Below are 22,058 nucleotides of genomic sequence, written 5' to 3' on the forward strand. Positions count from 1 at the left end.
TGCGATAAATATATAAATCATGTCTACATATATGGGCCAATAAACAAAGTTTTAGCTTTTATCTTTTTTATTACAGATATTGTTGACTAAACATTGTTGCCTGAAATGTTATCTAAAGCATAATACGCATCATCCGTATCATTGCGAAAATTTGTAATATACATAATTTGTAAACGCGATTTTTTTTCAGTTAATATACGCGGAATTATATTCGAAAATTGTTGTAAAATATATTAAAAGTATTGATTTTATTTTAAATTTTATTTATCATATACAATTAATACGGTTAATTATAAATTATTATTTAATTTTGCAAGACATACATGATATAAATAATAATATAATACAAGAATAAGAAATAACGCATCACCGTTATTTTTTATTTTTTTTTATTTTAGTAGCAGCGTTAATTTTTTGAATCATAATGATATTGGTAACGCCAAGATTAAAATAATCATTTCTAACAAACAATTTGTCCATCACCGTTATGTGTTACTCATTGAAAAAAGTAACTTGTTAGTTAACTCACTACGACCCACATTAATATATTAGCGCAGTACTTTTATGTAACAAGTCAACTAACAAATCACTTTTTTTCAATAAGAAATGTGTAATGGTAACGACCCAACAAACACTAAATCACAGTTATAAAACTGTTAATTATAATTTCCCATTCAACAATATAACTCTTACATAACGCGTGTTATATAACAGTTTCATTATTAAGTGGGAAATTATAACTAACAGTTGTGTAACTGTAACTTGATATTTGCTGAGGAATTATTTATCAAATACTATTTTATCTCTGGCCTTACCTTTATAAAAATTGTATATATATTATTACCAAATTGTTATTTGGTAGTAACATTCGTATAACTTTTACAAATACTAACGGCGTTACTTCCCATCCCTAATTATTAATTAACATTATATTATAATAATTAAAATAGAGGTACTGTGTGTGTGTGAAAGATATCTTTATACTTTAATAATAATAATAATAATAATAGCTTCTCCAATATTTAAATGACAAAAATGTTATAAAATTAAAATGATGCTGAGGTAAACCAACCTAATTTATTATTCACTATTGCTTTTATGTAACATTTTTTAATCCTGTTACAAATTAAGCATTGAAAAAGCGCAATTAGCAAAAAAAACCCAACAAAATAAATGGTATTTTGTTATGATAACAGATATAAATAATCCTTCCAGGATTATGTATTAGAGATATACTCATTCAACTACGTTAAGCGTGTAATTGCAAAGAAAAGTCAAACAGGTTTGAATGAACATTAATTGGGATAAATATATTTTGCGACTAGCAAGTTTAAATCAACCTAAATGACCATCGATCCTCGGTGAAGTCACATTAAAGTATAGAGATGAGCATATAGATTTGAAATTTATTGATTACGTAGAAAGCTAAAAAAAAAAGGATAAAAAGTCGTCGAATAAATAACGGAACTACTTGAAATCATCTATAAAATTATCTGTCCAAGACAGATTATCTGACACAAAACTTTCTTTTAACGCGCAGACTTTCTCTTTACATATTTTAAAATCAAATGTAGCAAGATAAGCCATATCGCACCCGTCATACATTTTCGAAATGTTTCTACGTCAAAAAGATGATTGTAATGTCACGCAGTAGTACGAGAAAAACTAACAATATAAACATTAATTCGTCGAATAATGTCTAATGCTAATTCAGACATGGACGTTTAACATATCTGCAACTTATGCGTTTAAATTCACCGTATGCGTTGCTGCATTGTAACATTGCGCATTTAAACTGCAAACGTTTCATGCCATTCTGCCTTAGAATACACGAAGAAAAAGCGAAAATGTACTTTTTCATCTTGAAACAACTTCGACGAAATATCAGCTCCACGTGACTGTAAATTACTCTAGACGGACCGATGGAATTTCATTATGTATACATCTGCGGTTCAATCGGACCAATTATTCAAACAAAAGCTTTGCACACAACCGTCACGAGAACTATCCCAATATGAAGGTAGTACGCCAAACCGGCTAGTTGAACCGCCGTATTGTAATACGGATAATACGTGTTGTCTGTCGGTAACCATGGCTCCCACGTATTATTCGTTCTTCTTGGATCAGCGTGAAACCAATCTACCGGTGTCTTAACTTGCATTCTGACATAGTGCCCGTAATGCTCCAGTATCTGATCTAGTTCCCGAGCAATCTGCGAGAAGAAATACAACTGATACAAAAGAAGTCCTCAATTCCCAATTAAATTAGTGTAGCGATCATCAATATCTCCTCGAGTGATTCTTTTCATATAATGCACGTAACGTATGTTTTATATGAACGCATACGTATATAGAAATACACCAAGAAGACATGACTGCTACTGTACTCCGAGATCTGAATCGAGATTAGGAAATAAGAAAAGTTTAAACTGTGATAAGCGGCAATAGACTTTAAAAGCCTTTAACAATAATCCCAATAAACACCAAGTTACAATTATATGATTATTAGTTGTATATTCTTTTTACTCAACAAGTGTGTTATATAACAGTTACATTGTTGAATGGGAAATTATAACAGTTGTATAACTGTAACTAGGTGTTTGCTGAGAAATATAATTTAAGTCTCTCAAACATGTTTGCACTACTATAGCTTAATTTTAAACTCCGTTTAATTTACTAACTTTCTTTAATACTCTAACTTATTAGAACAAATTTATTACTACCATATTATTACAATAATATTCAATGGCATGTTTTCAAATATGTCGTTACTTTTGTTATATACAATATACAATACAAATTTTTTATTACATCATGAAGATCATGTTTTCAAAATTTCTACAATATTTTGAAAAGATCATCCATCAAATAATTTGAATTGAAACGCTTCACTTTGAAAAGTATATGCTTGGAAGCAACATATTCCGTTCCTTTACGGAGAGAGGTCTACTACCAAAAAATTAGACACAGGTTTGAAACTTCGTTTTGCGTTGAAAAATATATGCATGGAAACAGTACCGAGCATACAAACCGAGTATAATATAGATGTAATGTTACATAACAAATATAACATGTGTATATGTTACCTGACATTACATCTACGTCATATTGTTTGCTAGGTGTGCTCCTTCCCCTATCTAACAGGGAAACGCTATACTACCAAAAACCTAAACACGTAATTAAGTTTAGATACTCAACAAAAGGACTCTTAAAATTTCAAATAAAGAAAGAAATAATACTTATTTAGATTAAGTTTAGGTTAAGCGATGAACGAAATTTTCGATATATTGTTCAAGATCATGATCTTGATAACATATATCAAGCTCAAGGTCATCGGAGCAGAATATTTAGTATATTTACCCATCTTTTTAAAACATTTATACATTATTATTTGAAAACATACAAAAAATATACATAAAATCAACATTTCTAAATATTTTAAAGTCTTTTGTCTGTTAGGAAGAATTAGTAAATTAAAGTTAATCTACATTGAGAGAGGCATGGGCTACGAAACCGCAAGATTGAAACTTAAATGTGCTCGCTGATTGCGCATTTGTGCGCTTTCAGGATTTTTATTTTAACTTGTTAGTTCCAATTCCCGTAGTTGGTTTAATAAGAATTGTTTTCTCACCCTTGGATATTGGTGGACGATATTTTTTGTTTCGCAAGGATCGGCCTTTATGTCAAACAAGCACTCGGTGACGTTACAAGTAAAGAAATTATTTCCATAAGTGGTGGTGGTTTGACAAGAAACCCGCCTCGGCTTCTTGTCGCAAATGAGCTATCGTGCTGGGCTGAGTGACCGGATCGCCTAGGAAATGAGTGATGCTTTCGGACACAACGCTTTTCTTAATGGTGTCGGTATAAGATGGCACGTTTTCCTGTGTGGCTTTCCATTTCGTATCGTTATAAAATGAATGTTTAAAATTTCTGTCGTAGTCATATGAATCGCGATGATGTCCATCGTAGATGCCACCCTCAATCGATCCTAAAACGTAACTTTTTGTAAGCAATAACAAATAACATTGAGTCTAAATAAATAAAAAAATATCTTGAAAGTTCAAGTTTTTTTCCAATTTATGAGTTTACATTTGTTTACTTTTTTAAAAAATTTTTATACAATATTCAAATTTTATTATTATTATTAATATTTATTTAATATTTAAGTATTTTACACTAAATGTGAGAAAAAGTTTTCCTTAATTTTGGTAAATATATTTATTAAAATTAAATTTATTTCATTTTATTTATTTAATTTATATAAATAATATTTAAATTTTGAAATTTTTTTTTTAATTATAATAAACAAAAACAGTAAAATTAAAAAGTGACTTTTTGTTAAAAAATTTATTTGAATCAAATTCAGATTTAATATGTTACAATCTTTGATGAGATTTAGTAAATAAATATTTAAAATATTGACTTCGGATTATTTAATTGTAAAAGTAACATTTTAGTAAATATTTGTTTAAATTCACGTTTCCAAAATGATGAAAATAATAAATAAGTTATAAGAAATAAATACTTTTTAAAATAATTTAAGAAAACGTATATAAATAGATCTAATGATCTAGGAAAAAGGGACGTAAAATAATAAATTGTTAATTTTCCTAAAATAATAACAAATGACGAGCCGATGCTTTATTCATTAAAGGCTTTAGATTATAATAATCTTTAGTACTTTATTTGATTTTAATCTATTTAAAAAGGTAAATAACATAATAAGAAATGTGTTAACCGTATGTAATTTTTTTGATATTTATTCAGTAAGAAATGATATAGTAAATATTTTCATTATTCTTTATAAAATGTTATATGACTAAAAATTAAAAACATATACATTAATGTATTGACATTTTTTACTTTTGTAACATTTATATTATATAAATAAATAAACGCAATTTTAGATAACATAACAAACGTCGTGCACGAATAAAATGATTTTATGCATTAGTTTTTTCGATCTTAATAGCATTCTGATTTTATATAACACAATTTTTATCCCAATATTAATATGTCGCAATTTTAATAATTATATGTTAAAACAATGTAAAATGTGACAAACCAATGTTTAAGCATCATGCAACAAAAATTTGTTGCAAATGTTTTGTGTAATAAATAATAATAAAATATATTATATTGTTTATATTTTATGTTTTTTTCAAGTTTTCTAATTGAAAACGAATGATTCATTCTATCAACTCATCGTTTCTTACGCTAAAAGATCACCTAACTTCACTTTGCATCAGAATAAATTACTTTTTAAAAACAATTAAAATAACAATATTTTTTTTTTAAATACGTTCTATCACCTTTCAAAATCCGTTGGAAAAATTTCTCTAATAGTTTTCCTTTCGAAAAACTACAAATTAAAAAAAAACCGTTTTTTTGCAAGTACGTTTCCATCTCTCCTGAATATTTCAAATATATTATATTTCTCGATTCTCGCAGCTATTTATTCTTCTTCTTGACCTTCTGGCATATTGATTAAATAAAAAAATTGTTCAAATTCTATGCATTAGATACCGAGATATACGATAATTGAAAATGGTCCAGTAACGTACACCCATGTGTGGCAAAATATCAAAACCAGTATAATGTGTACGCTGAGGGTTAATAAAAAAATAATATAACTTTACGTAAACTTTTCCTTATTTTCATATTTAATATCGCAATTTCTATTAAAAAAAAAACTATAATGTAACGTATAATTCACTATATTATAGAAAATATTTTAGATCATTTTACTTAATATAAAAAAATTTTGTTAACAAATTAGTATTATTAAAAAACCACTAATTTATAAAAAATAAAATTTTAGTGGACGTTTACTGTATTGCTTAAAATAATTTTTATAATTAGTGAATAATTTATTAAACAGAAAAATTGTGTTCTTCAAATAAATAAATATAATACCTTATTTTAAGAAAATACTCTTAGAATTATTTGTAAACACGTGATTTACTAAAATTAAAGAAAATTTCTTTTTCTTTTAGTATATTTTTTTCTCAGTGTACGATTGCTCAGTGTACGATTGGAATATGATGTTTTACTACATTTAAAAACTTAATTTTTTATACATTAATTAAAAGAATTATTTATACAAAAATCCCTCGTCCTGTGTAAATTGCATATTTTGCTTAAAGAAATACCTCGAAGAAGCTTGTAGTGCTTGTAAATGGCACCCTCAGTCTTGGAAATCTCGTCAATGTTTAACAGCAGCTTGTCTCTGACTATCGGATGACCGTCGTTCAACATGCGCCACTGATCGACCCCGTCGATCTCCCCCAAATCACTCAGATCGCCATCAGCGGCGGCATAGAGGGTTGGTAGCCAGTCGGATATATGTATCAGGTTGTCACACACACGTGCTGGTTTATTTAATCTTGGTGACCATAGCACGGAAACTCCTCTTACCCCACCCTCATAAAGGGTATATTTCATCTGCCGTCATAAATCACGCTCTTATATACCGCCATGTCTTTTAAAACATCAAAGCGGTTCATAATCTCGCACGTATCTCCGAGAAATTTTCGAATAAATTAAGTAAGAGATACGATTTATATTTATAATATATTAATAATCAGGGTTAAATATTAAATTAATATGTTCTTTTAAACTGAATTCAGTATTAAAGTTAATTTCTATAAAATTAATTGTGTTGAATTGAAAGCAGCATAAAAAAAAACTAATTCAGTTTTCAAAATTGCTTTAAGGTTAAATTAAAAGTTAATTTTGAGACTAGCATTATTTATATTAAATTAAAATGTAATCTCTTTAAGTTAAATTTCTTCAAATAACGAAAGAATTACAATATCCCAATGAGCATGTTTTTTTAATAAAATTTTATTTAAAAAACATTTAAAAAACATTGTTTATTGGGATAAACCAACAAATAAATATATTTTATTTTTAAATGAAGTTTATATAAAATAATAAAAAATATTATATATTTTATATGAGAATGTGCATTTTTTTATATAAGTAAATTTTTATATAAATAACTTAAAAAAATTAATAAATTAAAGTTTCAGAATAACTAATTAAAGTTAAAAATTAACCTGTTTAAAATTAATTAAAATTTATTATTATTATAACTATTTAATTATTATATAATTATTCAATTTTAAAGTTTAACTTTTAATTTTTTAACTAGTTACTATTCAATTCTATCAATAATATTCACATGTTCTTTGTAATTTCTTTTTTTTTATTTTATCCTCGTAAAAACTTACAATTAATCTTGACTAAATATATACGACCAAACTTTCATTAATTTCTTTACAGAAATTTAACACTGGAAAGCAATAATTAAGAGCATTAACAAATGCCTTTAATACTCAAAGTAAGTAATTAATCAGTATTAAATTGATAAATTTCTGTGTAAGGAAATTTAATATCCAATACTTACACCTCGTAAGGGATAATTCGAGCCAAAATTGCGAAATTTGCCAATAGGCGCCGCACCGTTATCTGTGAGGAAGAGGATCAACGAGTCCCTCAGCATTCCCCGATTGCCCAAAGTATGAACGATGCGCCCAACGGAGTCATCTAATTTCGATACCATCCCTAACAAAATTAACAACAAGACGTAAATAATTCTTTACGAAATATTCTGTGATTCTTACACATTCAATTAAACTAAATTATATTTGACAGAAAAGAAAGTGGTATTACGGGCACTTTATGTTTTATTCAACTTTATTAAAACATGCCTCTTGTGTATTGGCATATTAGCACCATTATATAACGGCAGACTGTTAAATAAATTATTCCATAAATAATTAGTAGCACTTTGTTACCTAATAATTAAGGTAACACGAGTGCTCATAATACCTACATCCTGCCACAAATTTCTACATGGAGGATATAGTACTGCAATGGTTTCATATAGGACCGCAATAGATGCATGTAGGTTTATGTAGGTCCCATGTAAAGTCCCATGTAGATCCCATGTAGGTTTCATAGAGCACCTGGGTCATTTTCCTATGAGAATTTGCGGGGCATAGCCCACAATAACCACCTTCTCTTCTATTTATTTTATAATTATTTGACGTGAACGCTATTACAGTTATTGAGCGACGTCGAACAATCATCAATCATTTGCCATCGACATAATCGTACGTACTGGCATACTTGCGGCGATGTTGCTCGCGGATGTGTATGAACCGCCTATCAGAGTGATCATAATCCTGCGGATTCTCGAGAGGCGCGTGAACGGCGAGGTGCGATATTTGGAGATAGAGCGGTCGGAACGAATCGTGATTCTCAATGATCTTCACCGCCTTGTCGGTGAAAAGATCCGTCACGTATTTGTCGTTTAAGCCGTAAGCCGGGGCATCACCGCAATGCATATCATACCCACTCATATTCTGATGATGACAATAATAATAATGACAAAGATATAATTGTTTAAAAGAACAATTGTGTAGTTTACGAAACGTGATAACAAGGAATCAATTCAAAATTGAGGGATAAATTTGTACGAATACTTGGCTGGATAAAATTTCCTTACGTGTCGCATCACGTTACACATTATTATAAGAAAATAGAATATATCTGTATATGAGTTTTACATAAAAAATAAAATAAAATAAAAATTATTTATTGTATATCTCACACATACAAAAGCAAAAATAAAAAAAAAATATTAAAGTCTTTCAAAAGTAAAACTTCAGTAAAATTTTGAATTAATTCCTTAAACCAAAAAGTAAAAAAAAAATTGATAAAGAGTTGTACTAATCTTGTGTTTAGTATTAAAATTAAAAAATGTAGAATAATCTTCTTTCTCTTTTTTCATTCATCTTCTTTATAAATCAACATCTAATGGATTTTTAATATATGTTTCATATAAAACGAGATCGTTAATAAAAAAATAAAACTCTACGTCCAATAATTTATCAAATTCTTATGAATCGATCAACTCAAACGGAGTTTATACCTGGTACGAATACTTGTAGTCATGATACGAAACGTGACTATTATAAAAACCACAGAAATAATCGAAACCACGGTACGAGGGGGTGTGCTGAAGCGTGTGGTATCCCAAGTGCCACTTTCCAATTAGATTTGTCGTGTAACCCAGCCCCTGTAAGTGTTCCGGCAAGATCTTCACGTTGAGGGGTAGCCCTCTGGGTTCACCACCTTGTATATCTTCTCCCTGCATACCTGTATCAGGAAAACATAGATCGGTTGTATACGGAGAGCATCTCGGATGCTGCGTTAAGGGGGTATTCCCATGTGACGAAAAAAATCGATTTTTTCTTTTTTCATATTTTTATAGTTTGGAATCTCGAAAATGTGTCCCTAAAATATTAAGATGAAATTCATTAAATTTTGACAAAGTTATTATAAAGATTTAAAGGACGCCTCTATATGGCGCGCCGACCGAAATTTTCATGCGGCGAACGCATCGTTGCGTGACAAGTAGTACTATTAATGTTTATGTAGTTTTTTTTTTAGTGTTTTCATATACATAAAACAATAATAAAAGTTTAAATTCATTGGTATCAAAAATTTCATATCAGCAAAATTTCGTGGAAAAGTAATAAAAAAGCAACAAATCGTTATTTTGTAAGTAACGATAACAGTAACGAGTACAACAATAATAGTAGCAATAATAATTTCATAAAATAACGTTTCTAACTTTGTTAACAAGTAACAAAAATAGAATGACAATTGTGTTTTATCATTAATTCACGCTATGTCACCGCGCATTTACGTACGCATTATTTCATTGTAACTTGCTTAAACGCGCGTTAAATTACCTCCACCTATCTTTTTATCACTCGAACGTAAGACAAAATGTTTACGTTGTAAAAAAGAAACAATGGAAACTCTTCGATAAAAAAAAAAAGCTATTAGTAAGCCGTTATTCATAGCCGATTTTATTATTTTAAAACCGTTTTGAATAATGTTTTGAATAATGATGTTTTAAAATGCTAATATGGCTTTACTCTGGTGGAAAAAATTTCTATGCATAAGTACAAAATTTTATCACAAATAAATTAAAGAAATTTTTATTTTTTTGAAGAAATCTTTATTTTTTGTAAAAATACTTATGCAATAATATCACAAATTACAATGTTCTCAAATCAAGAAATTAATAAAAATAATATTTTGGTAGTATTTAAATTTACAATTTTTTAAAAAGTACAATGAAACAAAAATTTACAAATTAAAAGAATTCGCTAACAAAATTTTCATAGTTAAAACATCTACTTATTTATTGAATACTATAATTATTTATACATGACTATGAAAACTTATCAGAATTTACGTACTATAAAACTGTGGAACTCTTTAAGTCCAGATCTTTTTACTTGAAATTCTCCATAAAATATTACAATTTCTTATGTAATAAAACAAAAACTGATTTGTATTTAAATTGCAATTATAGCTAATTGAAGTTCATACTTTTTCGTTGTATATGTTACAAATCTCCCAATTTATCAATTTAATAACTTCTTCATTTACAGAAGTCAAAACATGATTTTATTTTTGTGCACGTATGGTTTAAGTTATATTTTCAAAAATATGTTTAAATTTTGAAATTTAATCTAAAAATATTGTTTCTTTTAAATTGTTTTGAAGATATGAAATAAACAAAATGAAAATGAAATCTTTACTTCAATCAATCACACAAGAATATGTCTTTTATATAAAATATTTGTAAATAAACAAGAAACAATTTTGTTGAAACTCTGACATTGAATCTTGTTATATGTTTATGAATATAATAAGACTCGAATCAAAAATAAGTTGAAAATAACAAAAGAACTGAACTTAGCTTCAAAATTAGTTTTAAAATAATTATTAATGATAAAGATAAAATCCCTCTTAGAGTTTACTTTTCTAAATATTACAAACATTTTTAATTTTATCTTTCAATCTTTAGAAATTTCTATCTGAGTGCAATTTTAACTTCTCAAAGGTCAGCAACATTGATAATATAAAACAGTTACGGTCTTAAATATAAGAATTAATTTTGAATACTAACCATAAAATATATTTACTTAAAAAATCTTGGAACTTAATTTTGTGCGTATATGTGAATGAAAGTTTTATCACGTACCAAAGGATGAATAATACATATACGACATACCCAAATGTATTGGATATTTCCCAGTAAAAAACGCCGTCCTGGAAGGTGTGCTAGACGGTAAGACATAATGCCTATTTAAAATAATTCCGTTGTACGCCAGGGCATCTATATTTGGAGTAGGTATTTCATCCGAACCGTGGAAACCGACGTCGTACCACCCCTGAAAATTAATGCGTTATTTTTGATCAGCCCATATAATATTTTTTCAATTTAATTAATTAATATGTAATAAAAATTAATTAATCACAACTACGTATTAGTAATACAGATGAAAAAAACCGATTTTTTAATTTGGAGTAAGAAATTAAGTAAAAACTCAATTTTTTATGATAAAAACTGTATTTTTGCTAAAATACTGTTGTAATAGTAAAAAATGTAATAGTGACATAAAATTTATTTTTGTTGGTATTTACTGTTAAAACATTTGATCACGTTTGGTACACGTTTTCTACGTTATTTCGATATTATTAAATATTTTTGTGTCCCTCATGATTAAATGAACACAAAAGAGATAAGTCTGTTCAAATAATATAAACTCTGAATTAATAACAAAATAACATTAAAGTGAATCATGATTGATGTGACTTTAAATAATCATTTTGCACTCATTTTGATATCGCAAAAACTTTTTGTTCTGCTTGTATTTATCATTATTGAGTCATTATATTACATTTTGATTGTTTGTACTTATTTTTATACAGAAACCTTTTGGATGAATGCAAAAACTAAATTTTAGAACTAAAATAAAAATATAAAGTAAGCTAATCATTATTTCGAATTTACATGGATTCATGTTTCCATTATATTATTTTTGTATTCAAATAAATTCGAAAAATCTGAAGAACAAATTCGAAAATGTCAAGATGAATTAATTTTTATCCATTTCAATTCATTTTCATTTGCTGGGTTGCTTTAAACTCCGTAAAATTTTTACAAATACGTTTTTTTTTTATTTTGGTTGAAGATCCAAAGAAAGGTTAATACACGTGTTTATTCCAGCTGTTGTAGCTCGGCTACTAAAATCGAGAGTTCACACTATTGCATAGTAAATAACGCATAAGAAATTTTACCAATCAGAATCCTTTACTTCCTTGTCTATGACTAAAATTAAGAACTCTGATTAGTAAATTCGCTTATGCTTTATGGAATCCTGTGCTCCCGGCTTAATGTAATGCGTCAAATGGGATTGTGCTTATGAAAATTATCGTTCGGCATTCGTTAAAATGCGTTGCGTGTACTAATTACAAAAGTTCAGTCTTTTTTTCGAACATATCATATACAGGGTGATTATTAATGAATGTCCCCACTTTTTATCATAGGAGCATGATTTACCGACCGATACGTATTTCTAACATATTATTATATTAGAAATTACAAATGCGTGCTTCTATGATAAAAAGTGGGGACATTCATTAATAATCACCCTGTTTATCTATGAGTAAAAAACTTGTCGAGTCCAGAATAAAATACTGTTTTCTTATTGAGTCTTTTTACTCAAGTTTATAATTTTGTTTTTCAGTCATTCTCATCTCTACTTATTGTTGACAATTTATAAAATAAGCGTCTGAGCGCTATGTATTTACATATGTAATTACATATAAAATATTTTTATCGCACCGGAAATCAAGCATATGAGAATTACAAGATCGAATTAAAGTGTAATTGTCGTGTGTAGGAATTAGCATTCTAGGAATTAGCATTCTGTCGTGTAGACGTGAGTCACAATCCACGACGTACGCACTTGTTGATTGCGGAGGCGTAGCTAACACGTAAGCTACAATAATTAACTCAACTAAGCATAATTTTTATCCGGGATACTTTTGCGTAAATTAATCGTGCTGAATTGAGTATATAAAGCGGCGCGAGTAACGCAGGTATAATAATAATAATTTTATGTCAATCGTTATATGCAGAAATAACTTTTAACAACGCGGACGTCTCGACAAAATAAAGATGAATTAAAATAATTTTAAAACGAATCCATTCTCTTGTATATTACTAATTTCTCTTTCTAAGCTTTTTCCTTCTCTACTCTCTATTTCTGTCTATAATATATTAATACTAGGGAAAGTTACTTTTTAAAAATAATTTTTTACCGTAATGTAATCAAAAATCAAATGTATGCAACAATACCAATTGGAGACTGCAGATTGAACACACAAATACACAATAGAAATTGTCACAAATAAATTCAAAATATAAAAGATAACGATAAAAATACCTGTTAAATTTGTTACTGTTACTGAAAAAACAACGGTTGGTAACAACAATTACAGATAATATGTTAAGTTCTAACTTTAATTAATATTGTAAAACTTTCCCATTGAGAACAGGTACGTGGATTCCACGTTCTACCCATATGTATTACGTAGACTACGTGAATAGGACTTTATCGACTTGATATATCCATATGAATTCTACGTGGACACTTTCATATAGATTTTAATACATTTCATATACGTAGAACCACTGGTGAAATTTTACGGAGATTAAAGATAAAAAATAGCAATATCGATTTCATGGATGAATAAATTCACATTGACTTATCCTGTGCTCTTTTGATTTTGAAGTCCAAGATTTCTTTCTTGGACACAGTATTGTTGAGAAACGTGAATATTATCGACAGACGAAATAGGTCCATGAATGAAAAAGCCTCGATCTATATCCCAATCAGTAGACAACACTTTTTTAATGTTTTCTTAATAAAAATTTTTTCATATTTAATTTAAATATTGTATTATATTGACATATATTTTCTAGTTGCATTCTTATTTAAACAAGTAACAGAAATGTTATTCCAGATACTGTTCTGCATCTTGTAAAAATAGTAAAAAACTATAACTTTATACATGTGTATATAAATAATATGCTTAAATTATACATGTCTCATCTTTTCGATAATATATAATTGATCTGATGTATCAATTATATGTATACACGTATCAGCATAAAGTGTTCACAAGTCATCACGAGGGATTAGTTCGCAGCAATTGCAAAGGTTTAAACATTGTTCACCGGGGTCATGACTTGGATGGGTGACCTCTTGGAATTCCCTAAGGATGAAATTTTTTTTTATTACGAAAATTGTTTTTTAAGATATTGTATAAAAATATTGCATTGCTTATTGGGATTGTGTGGTGTAATAATATAATATTTATGCGGATGTTTTAAAGAAATTCTTAGAAGAATTCGAAACACTGAGTAGATTTCGACGTGGATTCTAGTGCCGTTTTTGAGCGGATCATAACTCGAATCGATTACGTAGATTGCATTTGGAGGATCCACGTGAAAAGAACATGGATTCCACGTACTTGTTCTCATCGAGGATCGTAACTAAACACCTGTAAAGTATATTTAAATATCTGAATCTTTTAAAGAGTACGCAATTTTTAACCTCTTTATCTTTTTAATTATTATTAATTTCAATTTTTTATCGACAAATGAGTGAATAAATATCTAAATAATAACAAAAAAAACAAAAAATAAAACAAATAAACTGCTGGTCCCAAAAATTAAAGAAAGAAAGAGAAAAAGAAAGAATAAAAATTTAATTATTGTTTTTTTGTATCTATTTTAATGCCAATTTAAATTCTATTTATCTATTTTAATACTAATATTTATGTTTTAAAAGATGAAAAATATCGGTTTCTTCGTTTATCTTACCAAATCATCGGCCATGAAGACGATTATATGCGGAGCCGTTTCGTACAAGCCAAATGCATTCCCAAACAACAAAAAAATGTAATAAATATTAATTCGTAGTGTCATTGAGTGCACCATCTCTGCGGTGATGTAAAAAAAATTTAAATATTCAAATATTCATAGAATATGCTAAACAAAAAAAAAAGAAATAAGCTTCACTCCACGAGATTTCTTCGCACTTTGCGTCACTCAACAGCGTATATGCACATTGGTGAACTATCGCGGGATACAAAGGAGCAAGAAGAAGTTCCAAACACGTTTATATAGTACACCCACGAAAGAGAACGTCATGAATGGATCAAAGCAAAAAGAAGGGAAAATAAGATGAAGGAAGGAAAGGGAAGATGCTAATAATCGCGGCAATGATGAAACTAACGTGTCTTAAACAACTGGGTTGCTTCTCGTCTTACAACCATTTTCTCTACTTATCTAATTCTTCCCTCTCCCGTCCTCCCGACTACTGACGTTCACGTAACATTTAGGAAATATAAGAAGAAAAAAGCGTTACAGAAGCGCAGTTTCTTTCCCCTTTGTTCTCTAAGATTTATTATTGTCGTAACTAATCAAAGAGCTCAAATTGTAATGACATAAAATTTTTAAATTATTTTAAATTAAGTTTAGTCCTTGTACCCATTATGCAAATTGTCAAAATTGTTTCAATTGCTTAAATAAATGAGCTTTAAGAGCCAGGCTAAACATAAATTTGTTGACTCCAAAAAATAGTCTGAATGATGAGTTACTAATTGACCAATAAAGTTCTAGTGACTGAAGATGATTTAATTTTATTTCCTATATTATTCTGTTAAAAAACTTTATTATAATAAAGCTCTAATGGCGCGTCTACGGCGCATGAGCAGTCTCAATGCAGAGTCGTGAACTGGCTGTTAAATATATAAACTTTAACAAAACACGAATTTGAATTAAATATAAAAATATTCAAATTCGTGTTTTATTAAAGTTTATATATTTCACCTAAAAACCGTACAACATTTCAAATCCGAAGCCAAACAAGAGCATGCCATAGCCGAACAAAAATATTTCCGTCGCAGGAAACAAAAATACTTTTTGACGCAATTCCATTGCTGAATCATCATTCAAGTAATTTAAATATAAAATGTTATTTTCATGTAACCAATTACATTTCAATTTATTCATTTATTCAAACCCGTGCATGCAAACACGCTCGGCATTGTGACTGCTCACGCCGTGGACTCTCCATCAGAGTTTCATTATAATAAAATTTTCATTATCAATAACAGTACAGATCAAAATAAAATAAAATTTTCGTTATAATTTAAGATTAACCGCATGTTTTGTTTTTCATTTATACTGATGGAACGATTAAAAGAGTTATTTTTCAAGTTTAGACATTTTTTATAGATATCAAAAACTATTGATTTAAGAGGCTATAGTGACGGGAATTACCGACACATTACAGTGTTCATTAATTTTCAAATTGGCTCTACAGATCACACAATCCTTTTACAGAATAAAAGTACGCACCAAAACAAAGTGCGGGCTGGTAAATTTTACGAGAAAATCGAACAAAAAGTTAAAAATTTATTTATTTTTGGCTCGTGGATCTGTCAACTGAGATTAACTTTTGTCATTTACTAACGTTCTGTAGCTCGTATGTATGAAGTGAGACCAGGCCGCACTTTAGAAAATTCTAACAAACAACACTGACTGTGTGTCATTCCAATTAAAAACCTAACAAAAAAGTTTAACATGTAAACAGCTGTACGTGTACAAATTTCGCTTAGCGCACGTAAACAATGGCAAGCAGAGTAGTGACTGTAGTTGATAGGTCTTTTCGCAGATGGCGAAATAATCGAAAAACAAAGACAGATCTATGCGTTGGACAAAGAGCGATAGCCTGGTCTCTCTCGAAAAATAATCTGCAATGCCGACGTCGAGGAAGTTCTTCGGTCACTATAGCATCCTCTTAATGGAAGAAGGTAATCAGCCGAAAAAAAAATGATTTTCATAAATTTTTTTGCGGCACAAGACTTTTAATAAACTGTTCATCAGTTTTTTTTACATATTTTTTACAATTCGTAGATGTAGAAAAAAATTTTTTAGAGCAAATTAGTTCAAATATGGCGTAATGACGCTCGCTTTCCAAGTCCTGGTTTTCGAGGAGGTCAAATGGCGTGCAATGCAGTATTTTTTTATCTCATCCTAAAATAAAAAATTGAATACGTCTTTTTGATAAAATTGCATACCGAAAGTAAATCCAATAGTAAAAAGTAATAAAATAAAAATTTACGCAGTTTTGAAAAAAATGTCGAATTTTCGCATAAAATTTTCATTTTTTTATAAAAATAAAATAGTTTGAATTGTTATTTTTGCAAGTTTTATAGGTACTTCCGGTGGAGAATTTAGTGAAAAATAAGCATTTACCGTCTCAGCTATATTGATCAAATATTTTTTTGATTGAGTTATGTTGCACGCTGTTTGAAAGACATAGTTTCGAAAAAAACGCGTTCAAGGTTTGAACCGCGCGTGACTATCGACTGGACGCACACGTATAAACTTGTCTGTAAGATAGTTAATATGTCGACCTCCAATATGAGGACTTAAAATTTAAATTCTTAAAATATTTTAGTACATATATATGCAATAAAAAAAAATCGATTTTTACACGACCTTCCCGCCTTAAATAAAGTCTAAACAAAAGATGTTTATTTTGAGAAAAAAAACAAATATTTATTTTAATCCAATTATACATATATAAACTTGCATAATTTTACGGAATTTTTATTCAAAGTTCAGATTTATTAAACAAAAAATTGTTTATAACTTTATGAAAAAAATAAAGGCATACAGGTTTTTCGCAGAATAATATGAGGAATCGAATTAAATTGAATCATTACCAACCAATAAAACATCGGTTGATCAGTTAATGCATTTTTGAAGCGACTTTTTGAAAATAAATCGCTCATCTATTTCGAAAGCTCACTTGATTACGTTTTAAAAATAAAAAATAACCACGCATTGACTTCAAATAGACGAAAGACGTTAAATTAGGAAACAGTGACAAGAATTTAGTAATAAAATGGAAAGTGTCAGATTGACAAGATTCGATCATTTGAAATAGGTCAAATAGGTTTTGCAATAAAAAGGTCTTGACAAAAGAATGTTAAGGAGTAATACCACTGTAGAATTTTCAAAAAATCGGTTTTCTTTTTTTCTGCTTAAATAATGCTTTATAAAAGGTCTTAGAAATAAGGTACAAAATGTCTAAAAGCGAAGAAAGATCCTTAAGAGGATGCTATAGTGACCGAAGAACTTCCTCGACGTCGGCATTGCAGATTATTTTTCGAGAGAGACCAGGCTATCGCTCTTTGTCCAACGCATAAATCTGTCTTTGTTTTTCGATTATTTCGCCATCTGCGAAAAGACCTATCAACTACAGTCACTACTCTGCTTGCCATTGTTTACGTGCGCTAAGCGAAATTTGTACACGTACAGCTGTTTACATGTTAAACTTTTTTGTTAGGCTTTTGACTGGAATGACACACAGTCAGTGTTGTTTGTTAGAATTTTCTAAAGTGCGGCCTGGTCTCACTTCATACATACGAGCTACAGAACGTTAGTAAATGACAAAAGTTAATCTCAGTTGACAGATCCACGAGCCAAAAATAAATAAATTTTTAACTTTTTGTTCGATTTTCTCGTAAAATTTACCAGCCTGCACTTTGTTTTGGTGCGTACTTTTATTCTGTAAAAGGATTGTGTGATCTGTAGAGCCAATTTGAAAATTAATGAACACTGTAATGTGTCGGTAATTCCCATCACTATAGTATCCTCTTAAGTGTCAATTTTGGAAGTTTAAAGTATCGTACTTTTGATAAGATTTGAAGCGTTTGTGAAGGAAATCTTCTGAGAATAGAGAATTAGCTACCTACAGTGAATTTTCTTTAAAATCGGCCAAGAGGGAACAGGAAAAGACGAACATCAATAAGGAAGGCCAATTGTATGGTGCAGGCATCGCACATTAAAGGTAAACGACAAATTTTTATCTCTGTTACATAAAATTTTAAACGCGTTTTTCTCGAAATCACTTTTTTTAAGCTTGCCGCACTCATAACTTCCATAAATCTTGATTAATTTACTTGAAATTTTAACTGTAGGTTTTAAAATACATTTGTCAGTGAAGTACGTATAGATTTTACGTTTCGTTGTAAATTTTTTTTTATAAACAATTTTCTGCAAAATTTTTCGCAAAAAAATAAATATTTTTCTTCAAACTTGTAATTTTTACAAAAAAAATAATTTTTTAATTTCCGTACGTACTTCGCTAGCTAATGACATAAGGAATTAAAAAAAAAATTGGTTTTTTGTTCTAGAACAAAAATTATAGCAGATTTTGGTGCGGCAGTAAGACACCTTCCGAAACGAGTAGTCATCGTTGCCAAGCTTTGTCACCGTCATTTTGTAATAAAAAAATGCAAAAAAATTTTTTTTAATACTTCAAAGTATATAGAATAAGGTACTTAAAACGGATTTTGCGTTGTCGTTTTCGTTTTCCCGTAAAAAATGATCAAAAATAGGCAAGAGCACGACACACGCATGTGTATTGTATATACGCGCACGCACTCACATAAGAGTTAAAAGAATTTGAAGATTTGAAGTTCACACTTTTTGTTTGTGATCAAGTTTTCTGTAATAATCTGTTTCTGAGTTATACCGAGTTTACAAGAAAAAGTTGTCCGGTTTGCATATACTTTTTTAAAACAATATAATTTTCATATAATATCAAAAATAAATAAATAAATAATGTTCAAAATATAGATTTGTTCAAAAATCATAAACTTAAAAACTCATACATTTTTATACCAGGCAACTTATTCCCGTGAACAATGTAATAATTGAAAAAATTTTTTATTATTTTTTTTAAATCGTTTTCTACTAAATTTGTTAAAATGAAATTTTTTTGTAACTAAATTTTAATTTTAAAACTGAAATATGTCTGTCTCTATTTATTTAAAAAACAGGTAAAAACAGATATATGTTCAAGGCTCGTCTAAAGTCAAAATAATGTTGGTGGGTCTTAGTTATAAAAGGAACTTTCAAACTTTAATTTGAGTTTTGATTCACCTCAACATAATACTTTCTCGTTGAGTTACAGTTATTAAAAAATATTAAAAAATTGTGCTAAAATTAAATAACCCGTTTTTTTTACCTGCAAGTATAAATTACAACTGTGTGCGTGTACTTTATTTTAGTTTTTGTGATTTTCTATTATCGATTTATTTTATTTAAAAAAATAAATTAATTAAATAGCCCTTATTCCAAATACCGTATACAAATACTAAAATATTTTGAGATTTCTAAACTCATTTTATAATTTCTGAAAAACAATTGATAAAATTCAAAGAAATTAGAAATATTTTTCAGAAATCTTCATAAATATAAAATATGAACACTTTTCAAAAATATTCTAATTTCTTAAAAATTCTAAGATATTATAATTTTTTGTCAGGAATCTTCTGGTAAGAAATAAAATATGTAAAATAGAGATATGTAAGTATTGATAAGATTTATTAAGATTAATTTACACTTTCATGTACACTGTGTCATTGACGAATCGCAAAGTGTTATAGTCCGGGAGATAATGACACAAATTTTCAACTAACACCGACAAAGCTGATTTTCATTTATACATTTGTTTTCGTGTTACAAATGAATAAAATGACCGTCACCTCACAATCCCGCGGGACGCAGGGCTTCCACAGTGTCTCAACAATGTAAAAGAAGTGTTAATATTAACGAAAAGTTAATATCGATAAAGCTGAAAATTCTTGTACTTACTATTGACAACATGAAATGTCAAAAGGATACCGTCAGCCGCGGCAATGGCGGAACGTCGTGCGTCAGTCATTCATATTAATATGTGACAAAAATAGGGTAATTATGCAGTATAAGAGACTCAGTTCCAATCATGTTGATCTTGAGACATGTTATAGAGGCAAGGGTACTAAACAACTTTTTCTTATAAATTAATTAGCGCTCTCGTACAGTTTTCGAGATATACTTAAAGAAAAAAAGTTTTTCTTAATTATTTCCAAAATATTTATTTTACAAAAAGAAAGGTCAAACAAACACTGAAGCTCGTGATAAGCTCTACAATAAAAATTATAGACATATTTTACCTAACTTCAATACTTTAGTCGTTATAATAAAAAAACTATTTGAAGACACTGTGGAAACCCCCCATCTCGCGGGATCGTGGACATTTTATTCATTTGTAACACGAAAACAACTGTACAAATGGAAATCAGCTTTGTTGATATTGGTCAAAAATTTGTGTCATTATCTCCCGGACTATTAAATTTAATTCTTTAATAAAGTAATATTTTATACACACATATTGCTTTCTATTTCATAATTGCTTTAACGGTTTTTTTATTGTCCATTTTTATTTAGAGTGTTTCTAATCCTTCAGACCACAAATATATTCGAAAAGTGATGTACACACATAACATGTCCATTAAATTTGCATAAATATCACTGTATGGTAAAACAAAAATGCATTTGATATTCAAATTCCTTTTATCTTAAAACTTATCAACACGCATATTATTACTGTTACATCATGTGACTAAAACAGACAGCAGCTGAGTCAAACATTTTTTACACACACACACACACACACACACACACACACACACACACACACACACACACACACACACACACACACACACACACACCAAATATCAATATAAAAACACACATTTAAAATACTTTTTAGATAAGTTTAATGTTCTTGAGCTGCGATGGAACTGTGCCGTCTACAATCCGCAAAGTGTTAGATTTAATTCTTTAGTATAAAAGATTCTTTAGTAAAAAGATTTATTTTACATCTTTTATTTACTTTCTCGCCCAAGAAATCACGTTTTCATTATCTGAACTATGATTTACTGGGAATTCTAAATATATCATAAACATAAACTCCCTTTGGCTACATTATCACTGACACAATGAATGACGTATTAAGACGTTCAAATAATTGGGAACGCCACAAGCAACCAGTTAAATGAGCGCATACTTACATCTACATAGACGCCTTTAGAATTGACAAAATCAAATAGTGGAGAAGTCGCTCGTTAAGAATTGTAGATGTAGTTCACGATTTGGAAGCAATATAATAAATTGGTCGCAAAAGTGTACAAAAAGTAATAAAAATAATAACTTACTTAAAAAAGATGCAGAAGTGAGAATAAAAAATATAAAGATAAAAGCGA

At 28.9% G+C, this 22,058-nt stretch overlaps 1 protein-coding gene across 1 annotated transcript; it reads right to left on the reverse strand.

Moving 5' to 3' along the window:
* Positions 1-49: 49 nt before the first annotated feature.
* On the reverse strand, positions 50-15,057 carry LOC105205602 (arylsulfatase B). Its single transcript, XM_026139702.2, is given in 9 exon segments — positions 50-2,212; positions 3,631-3,756; positions 3,758-3,987; positions 6,152-6,443; positions 7,411-7,568; positions 8,128-8,371; positions 8,941-9,167; positions 11,104-11,263; positions 14,767-15,057. Coding segments are annotated over 9 exon segments (1,797 nt in total). The 5' UTR covers positions 14,884-15,057; the 3' UTR covers positions 50-1,969.
* Positions 15,058-22,058: the final 7,001 nt, after the last annotated feature.

The sequence above is a fragment of the Solenopsis invicta genome, chromosome 4 (assembly GCF_016802725.1).
Source record: "Solenopsis invicta isolate M01_SB chromosome 4, UNIL_Sinv_3.0, whole genome shotgun sequence".
Taxonomy (NCBI): domain Eukaryota; kingdom Metazoa; phylum Arthropoda; class Insecta; order Hymenoptera; family Formicidae; genus Solenopsis; species Solenopsis invicta.